Source organism: Haplochromis burtoni, unplaced genomic scaffold, assembly GCF_018398535.1.
Source record: "Haplochromis burtoni strain Fernald_Lab_line unplaced genomic scaffold, NCSU_Asbu1 Contig_65, whole genome shotgun sequence".
Taxonomy (NCBI): Eukaryota; Metazoa; Chordata; class Actinopteri; order Cichliformes; family Cichlidae; genus Haplochromis; species Haplochromis burtoni.
This window is the reverse complement of record NW_024582426.1, coordinates 432911-441962: the sequence shown is the minus strand read 5'-3', so window position 1 is coordinate 441962 and position 9052 is coordinate 432911. Positions and strand designations below refer to the sequence as shown.

General features: G+C 38.5%; 2 protein-coding genes across 2 annotated transcripts; both read left to right on the top strand.

The window, feature by feature from the left end:
• The first annotated feature begins 539 nt into the window (after nucleotides 1-539).
• Nucleotides 540-4838, top strand: si:dkey-86e18.1 (uncharacterized protein LOC557342 homolog). The gene is made up of 5 exons (XM_005923213.3): nucleotides 540-676; nucleotides 1688-1728; nucleotides 1814-1888; nucleotides 1972-2161; nucleotides 4301-4838. Exons 1-5 carry the CDS (start codon nucleotides 610-612, stop codon nucleotides 4786-4788), a joined length of 861 nt encoding a protein of 286 aa, XP_005923275.1. The 5' UTR covers nucleotides 540-609; the 3' UTR covers nucleotides 4789-4838.
• Nucleotides 4839-4939: 101 nt separating this feature from the next.
• faslg (Fas ligand (TNF superfamily, member 6)) lies at nucleotides 4940-8741 on the top strand. The gene is made up of 4 exons (XM_005923212.3): nucleotides 4940-7016; nucleotides 7569-7614; nucleotides 7702-7764; nucleotides 7847-8741. Exons 1-4 carry the CDS (start codon nucleotides 6717-6719, stop codon nucleotides 8263-8265), a joined length of 828 nt encoding a protein of 275 aa, XP_005923274.1. The 5' UTR covers nucleotides 4940-6716; the 3' UTR covers nucleotides 8266-8741.
• The last annotated feature ends 311 nt before the right edge of the window (nucleotides 8742-9052 follow it).

Below are 9052 nucleotides of genomic sequence, written 5' to 3'. Positions count from 1 at the left end.
TGCACATATATGAATGAATAATTTCCATTTAAGAATATGTATAACGTCTGTGATTATGAAAAGTGCAATTCTACATTTAAGTAGCTTAATTATATTTTAAATCGCCCGAACTTTTTTAAGCTACTTAAGTATTATTAGATATTTTTAAGTAATGTCTGTTTTTTTAATAATTATCCGACACAAAATATATCTAATCATGTCTAACAACTTTGCATGTAATAAATCTGTAACAGGGGCGATTGTTATGTACACTATTTTCTACACAGATTCTGCTTGAATATTCGGATTTCCTGCTCCTTTGCAGGTAATACATTAAAAAATATAATAATAATAATAATATTTAAAAAATAATAATAATATATAATAATAAAAAGAAAAAGAAATGCACTTGGTTTGCACGCTTTAACCGATATATTACATTTCATTTCGTTCGCTTACCAACGAACCACAGGACAAACATTTTGGGTTTGGTTTTACGAGGGATTGCATGTATTTTGCGATTTTAACTGCTACTCTCGCGTTATGTTGGTTGAGATCACGTGAGGGCTGTTGTGTGTCACGTGATATTGTTTTTCCTTATTCGCAGCGGTTTTTGTGGACGAAGTGGAAATGGCGAGAAATGAGGAAAAACAGCAGGGCAGACTGAACAGACTGTGGCTCCAGAAAGAGAGAGAGGGTAAGCGGGTAATACGTTTAGTGCGATATGCATTCAGTTGATAAAAACAAGCCGCTTTGGGGGCAGCTAGCTCTGCCTGTTAACTACAGTAGTGCTAACCCTCAGCTGCTAGTCCAATTAAAAACATACATTGAAATCTTGTAGTTTACACACTCACCAAAGCTCAAAAAGTAGGAGTTTTGCTGGACTGCATAGCATTATTTGTCCACTGTCTCTCATTCTCACATATTCACTTGGTTTAATACACAGGCTTTAGCCCACGTGAAAACGCATATCTGACCATAAGCGATCCCTTCTGAAACCCAGAGATAACCAGAGACAAAAGCAACTAAAATATAAGTTTGCATTTTTACCTGTTGTTATGTTAGAAAATAGAAAAAAGAAGAGTAAGACGACTGTTACATAAAAGCTTTAAGGTGATTGTGGATGATTTCCCAGTAGGGACAAGTAAGTACTTCTTAATCAGAAACTTCCCCAGATATAAAACAAGAGGGGAGTAACTTTTATCTATATCTATCTATAAAGTTAGGTGGATGATACTAGAAGCATTTTCATCAAGTGAATCTGTAAATAAATATTTCATGCCCAGATGGCTAATGAAATTTAAGGTCATTTTCATAAGGCTGCAGAATAACTGCCCAAATAACTGCCTTTAGGTCGACCAAGATGGCTGAGTGGTTAGACATGTTTCTAGATTACAGACACATAAAATATGGCCTGCGGGCTATTCTGCAGGAAAACAAAATAATTAATAAGAGGCAACATTATGCTAAGAATCTCAAGGCAAGTAACTCTTGTGCTACTGAACTGAATATTTAGCAGGATTTTTTTGTTCGTTGGTTAATTTATCTATGTTATTAGTAATATCTTCCTTGTGACCTTTGACCATGTTTTGATGAAGATATTCACTGGCACTTTGTGCACTTTATCTAAGATGGTATTGCACCTCGCTGGGGGGCTCACTTATGTTCTAGATGGACTTTGGCTACACTGGTTTCTTTTCCTTTACAGAGGGACGCCTCAGAGATATTCACGAGCGTCGACCAAAGCTGGTAATGAAGAAGCAAACAAAAGTCATGAAATTGTCACCACAATTCACTTAACTGGCTAATTTCATCAAGCCATTTCCTTTCACAGTCTACTCTTAATTCAGCAGCTGCTGTGAAAAAGTGGATCCCCAGCATCAAGAATGAAATTGAGTATTATCTACAGGTGAGTGTTTGTAACAAAGCAAGATTGGGTTTATTTTATTATTTATTTATTTATACTTTACCAAGTTCTTGTTGTTTTTCCAGCAATCACAACTTTCTCATTACCCGGAGAGGAAGATAGGAGAGTTTCAGCTGCACATTGAGGCCTTAGAGAAAGAGTACAAACGCTTCATTGCCAAACTACGAGTTCTTGATCCATCGTGTAAACACAAGCCATGGACTCCTCGAGCTTATTGCAAACGAAGAGCAGATATGCAAGATTCTCCAGGAATTGGTAAATAGTTAATCTTCTGCTTAGAGTGAAACTAATAGTTTTTCTTTTTGACTTATGAGAATATTTCATCTTAGAATGTCACAAAAAATACAGTCTGAATGTGTAATGTGGAAATAAGATAAACCATATACATAATTTCCAAGTCTGAAAAGTGAAGCTAAAGCTTAAGTGACTCCTAAGTAACAACTTTGCTACTTTTAGTTCATACTGAATAAAATATTTGTAAATGATGGCCATTATTAGTTTCAGAAAGCAGGATAGACCAGGGCAAGCTGAGCTGGTGAGTGTGTTCTTTGAGTTTCGCATTCAGATCCATCACCAGCTCGTGGCATCAGGTTTCAAAACTCCAAGATGTTGACGGTGAAAACACTTAGTTGTTTGTATACACTCAACATGGGCATGAATAAGAGGAATGAATGGTACCATCAATACCATGAATGGCAATTTTTCATGATTTCTTTGAACAGTTCTTTTTCCAGGATGAGTTTATTTTGAATTTTCTTTTCAGAGGGTCAAAAGTACATGCACCTTCAGGTAAATCTGGTAATGGTGGTAGCATGAAGCTGTGGGGCCATTTTGCTGTCAGTGGTACAGGTACATTACACAAAGTAGACGATATAATGAAAGGGGACTACATTCAACTTCTACAACTTCCCTTCAGTTTAACAGCCAAATGGTTGAAACATGGACACAAGTGTCCACATGTTTTTTGATGTGTTTAGATCCTGGAATGGCTTTGCCAAAGCCACAGCCTCAATCCTATTGAATAACCAGGTCTGTGACATGAAAATAACCGATTTAAATGAACTCTAGTAATTTTGCCAAGAACAGTGGTAAAACATCCAGCTAGAGTTATCAAATTATATATTTCATCCTAAATTTTGATCTTGTGTGAATTAGAGAAATTCAATAAAAATAATAATAATAATAATTAGAATAAGTGATAATTTAAACTTCTGCGCCCAATTCCTGTTTTTTTAAAGTCATTTAATTTTCATGTTACATAATTATTCTTCTCTGGAAAAAAAAAACAATTCAAGGAAATCATGAAGAGCCTACAACTATCCTTACATTCATGCTCATGATGACTGGATGGAAACTGCAGACCACAACTGTAATACAAGGCCTTGTAACAAGACTTTACTAAACAATATAGAATCTGTGAGTTAGCATATACATCTTTTTTATTTTTTATTTTGAGCTGACATTACATTTGACTAAGGTGTTTACCTTGTAAATATTAACCTCCTAGGACCTGGTGTCCACATATGTGGACATCACATTTTGGGTTGTCTAGACCAGCGGTCTCCAACCTTTTTTGCACCACGGACCGGTTTATGCCCGACAATATTTTCACGGACCGGTCTTTAATGTGTCGCGGATAAATACAACAAAATAAAACTAGTACCGGTACCGAAAAAAAGAAGATTTATTCATAACACACGTGAAAAGACCCAGGAAATCCGAGTTAACGATCAAAACGATAACAAAATAACGCTGAAAACCGATAAAAACCCTGAAAACCATACATTTCACACCTGAGCCTCAACTCTCACGGCCCGGTACCAAACGACTCACGGACCGGTACCGGTCCGAGGCCCGGGGGTTGGGGACTGCTGGTCTAGACCACAGTACTAAATTTGGCTCTACAAGGACATTATGCTGCCACTGTTCTATTAAATTTTAAAACAAATGTCCTCATGTGGATATCAGGCCCTTGTAGAGCAAAGTCGGGTAAAAAGTCAGTTCTTTGTTTTTTTTTTTCATCAGGTCCCAATCAGCCCAAATAGCAAAGAGAAATTAAAAATGCACGCCATGAAAGAGAAGGTTAATGCATCATTACGTTCATGCTACATAATGCATTTCAATCTCTCATATTGATACTCAGTAAAATATTCTATAATATTTTTGAGACCACCTGGAAAAAAAATAATAATATAAAAATTAGAACAAACAGTTATATCAGTAACAACACAATTTTTAAATTGCCAGATGTAGCGTAAAAAATTTATATTAAAACATAATCATTTTTAACACAAATTGTTATCCTGTGAAATTAACATTGTGTGTTTTGTTGTTGCTTTAAGACAGTGGTATTGGTCATACGTATATCTCACGTGTGTTCACTTTTATTTACAGTTAAAAACCCTCGGACCTGTGACTCACAAAACGATGGCAGTCAGCAAAATGAAAGTGGCTTTATTAGCAGAATGGCAGGATGTTTTGCACCCACTAAGCTGGTCTCTGAAACCTCAAAGGCCATGTGCGCAGTTCAGGACCAGCCGCTTTCTTTTGATCAAACTCGGCTGGCAGTGGCTGCTGCTTCATTCAGAGGAACACCAGTTCAGCCTAGTTCCTCTCAAACGCAGAGTCTTGCCAGGATCCTGCAGTGTGGCTTGCCAAATCTTAATAATTCCCTATCAAGACAAATATATTCAGAGAAAAGCAAAGATGGGGTATCAGAGACTGTTGGGCAGAAAGCTGCCTTCCAAGAGAATAACTCAAACTGTGGAGCAGCAGGGAGGATACCTGGGAAGTCATCCAACATTGAGACAATGGAGGAAAGGACTGGTCATGTCTTGGGACTAGACTGTTATTCTTCTTCTGATGATGACTCTGACACATAACTTGTTTTTTATATTACATATTTTATAATACAATGGTTTATTGAAAACTCTTTCATCTCCTGTGTTCATTTAGCACATCCATCCAAAGTTTATATTAGCATATAAATGTCTGTTGTCATATAATGTCATAACAATAGCTTCATTTATGAAAACTATGAAGTAATTTAGGACAAAGTTACAAAACCTGCTGTGTAAGGAAATTGCATGTTTCCAAAGAGGATGAGTAATGTCGTTGATTTCAGGTAGAGAAGTTCATTGTCATTTTCAGGCACTTCTGAGCAAAGTCAGTCATCCTGACCACATCGACTTCCATTATGCAACAGAAGAAGAATGTGTGAGAAGCCAACTAATTGATAGAGTCACTTGCTGATTCAGTGATTCATTTTAGTCTTCTCTTTCAGGTTATATTAACTGGAGCAGCCGCGTAGACGGCCTGGTTAGACCCCAAAACCCCACCCTCCCACCTAACCCATTCTTTGCTGCTAAAGCTGTTGCTACTGTTGCTGCGAGGACCGCTTTCAGCATGACACTTCTGGGAAACAGATACATCAGCTTGTAGACTAAATGCAGTCTGTGCAATTTATGGTTAAGTGTGACGTAGTTGCCATTTTACTTCGAACCTATTGCACACTTTATGGTGGAGTTCCCACTGTCTCTGCATGAACTTGGAAAAATGAAACGGTTGTGGACAGGACTGAGGACTTGCACCGAACTGATTAAAATATACCAATACCAAAAAAAGATAAAGACTACAGAATCTAGACAATGGGCGTTATTAGTTAAATTCACAGCTGATGTAAATCGTTTGCTTCGATGCAGTTCTAAATGCCTTGCAGCTCTCTCAGCTGCAAGGTCGAAACTCGAAAGACACTTTTTTTTGTCCCAAGAGCCCACTAATAGGGGTTACTTGTGCTTGTAAGCAGAATTTTGTGATTGAAAGATAATAGGTAATGGAAACTGCTGCACCCACAACTATGAGATGGCAGGCGCATTTGCTCCATATCCTAGGAAACCAACCCAAAATGTCAGTAAGACCACAACGCTATTAACAATGCACTGAGCAGGGAGGGAAGCGGTGTGTGTTCAGCTTTCCTGGAAGCCCATCTCTGAGGTATTGGTTGGGGTTGAGTCTCACCTCTGAAGTATCGTTGCTGTCAAGTCTTCACAAGCAGACGGCAGGAAAGCCAGTGCAGAGATGTGCGTTCTTTTATGTGGCAGCACAATCATCCCACCAAGAATACTCTGTGTGCTATTGAAACTGCTGTATCACTGTTTACTAACAGACTGTGTCTCATTAAGAGTAAATCAAAGGAAAAATACCATTTGATAATGACGTGTTTATTCTCTAAAACGATTCGGATTTGTGCGACATCTCTCTCTGGTTCAAATTTCAAGTTTCAGTTTGTCAAACCAGAAAGGCCAGTAAAGAAGTTCAGAACTATGTCAACTGGGCAGCTAGACTTTTTACACTTTTCTAACATCCAGTGCAGGTGATTGCAGTTGCTCAATCTTTCCTTTTGTGGAATTTGTGAAAAAGTTTCATGTCTCAAGTGACTTGTAAGGTGGTTAGTGAGGTGAGGGTCAATTGAAACCTCTAACTTCCTTTCTTCTCAGACTTAGTTGCACAGTACACTCATATAGTTGACCTATGAAGCATAGAAAAACCAAATTATTTGATAATGTTTAAATAAAAAGTTACATGGCAATATTTTGAAAAACACAAACGAACACAAAACAACCCAGAGGAAATAAGCAGTGGTTAAAATTTTCATGTAAAATGACATGCTCTCTTCAATGCGTGGGAGGGTTGTGGGTGGTGAATGCCTTGACAGCTTCTTTTAAGTCAGAGGTGCTCAGACAGAAGCACACACCTCCTTTTTGCAGAGGACATAGATGCACATATCTGTCACACATCACAGATCAGTGGTATGGCCTGCACCGTGAACTTTGAGCAGAACTATCCATTTCCACAAATGTTTCTTGTGGATGGAGGAGGAGGAGGAAGACAGCAGGATTCTGCTCAGCCTCCAAGTCTTATACCCTGCTGGTCCTTCCCGCCTGCCCAGGAGAGAATGAAGAGCCGTGGGAAGAGTAAGGGCTGCATGGGAATCAGCCCCGGGCTTGCATTGGTCGTGCTCTTTCTGTTTCTGCTCGTGTTTGCAGCCCTGGGATTTGAAGCCTTTAAGATTTCCAGGCTAGAGGACCAACTGAGGAACAGTGATGGAGAGGTAAGGACTAACATGGAAAATTCATAAGAATGAACAAATCCAACGATCTTACAGTGAGTTAATAAGCTAATGATTAGTGCAATCAAGAAAGAGATACAGTAATGATGTGATGACTCTTAACAAAGCAGGGGAGTAAGTAACATTTGCAAAGACATAATTTTAATAACATTCCTTTATGTTCGGTTTTGGTTTTTCAGATGTGTTAATTGGTGACACGCACCAAAAGTGAAAAAGGTGACTACTGTCACCCATGCATAGAGGGGGAGTGATGGGTAGGTGTAAGGTGGGAGAATGGAAGAGTAGTTGGAAAGTTTAGCAGACCAGCAAAGTTTACTAATTAATTAACTTCGGTTTGGCACTGTTTACAGATGTGTTATTCTTTAGCTGTGCCTTGACATTTAAAAGGCATACCAAGGGCTTCATTGTTCCATCTGTGGTCACCAGTCCAGTGAGACAGGATATCCTCTCTCTGCGAGTTTTAGAAATAAGCACTGAGACACAGCGTCTATGATGTGGTATTGAGACTTCTATGTCACTTTTGTTTTACTGAAGGTGAACCAACCTGCGGCTGAGTTTAGTGTACCCCAGAAGCAAATTGGTAGGCCTCTCTCATCACACAGCTTTTTTTTTTTCCCATTAAAGAATAAGAAAAGATGATGTGACTCTAATCTGTGTGTTGTTTCAGGTCTTGATGAATCTGGCCTTAATGGTCAGGACAAAAGCAAAAGATCTGCAGCACATGTGATAGGTAAGTCTTTTTTAAATTTAAGCCATGCTCTTTGATTGTTACAAACTGCACATTTGTTAACATCAGATCTTTTGTTTGGCAGGGCGAATTGAGAAAACAGAACACCCCATGACTTTAAGATGGGATTCAAGGACGAGTCGGGCATTCATCTCCGGAGCAGTGGCTTATCTCACTGCAGATGGTGCTCTGCAGGTCAATGAGACCGGATTCTACCACATTTACTCACGGGTTGAGTTGATCTTTAAGCAATGCTCACGTCCGTCCGCATTTGATCACACTGTGTTTGTGAGGAGAGCAACACATACCCAACCTCTGACTTTGATGAAAGCCCACAGGGGGGGCTTCTGCCCTCAGCAGACGAGCTACTCGTGGACCACAGAGAGTTACCTTGGCTCGGTCGAGCTCTTGAAAAAATATGACAGAGTTTATGTGAATGTATCCCACCCAGGACATCTTAGTCACTCGCATCATGGCAACTTCTTTGGTCTATACAAAATCTAAAGAATCCGGGGTGTTGGGCATTGTGTCCTATGTTGAAATTGTACGCAACTGAATGTAAACAACTCAGGCAGAAGTGAAACTTATTACTTTACTTGACTGATATATCGAATGTTATTTCTATCATACACAATAACTGCACTCTGCATAATATGATCTTTGAAGGTAAAAACAGGGAAATAGTGCACATTCTCGTGAATGGCACCTTAAAAAAGGCAGTGACATTAAATTAACCACATGCAGAAAGAAGTATTGTGTGTTTTGTTGATAATGGGGGAGTCACTTGACACTAAAGTTCTGATTTAATTTCAGCATTTTCTAAGTATTTATTTTGGTTTTGATCTAAATATTTGTCTATAAAACTAATGTTGTTATACTTAAGTTTAAAAGTATATACAGATAAAGTATATACTCCTATTTTCTTTCAACAGGAGACGAAAGCGCAAACATTTGTTAATAAATAAAGTATTTCCATTTGACATCTGGTGTGTGAGGAGTCTGTCTTATGAGGAACACCTACATGAGTTTTGAGTATGACCACTGGAAAGTATTCACATGAAGACACCAACCTGAATTTACTACTGATAATGACCCTCATTTCCATATGTTCCACTCAGATTCAGCATCAGTTTAACACTTCAGGAGATTTTCTTTAAAGCTTTCAGTTAAATCTGAAAAGGAGCCTGAAAACCAGCCAGTCATTAAAAGCTCCTTTTCCTGCTAATCGTTTCATAGATGATTTAGAGACCACGCTGCATCTGTACTTGCATTTTTGCAACTTTTTTTTTTT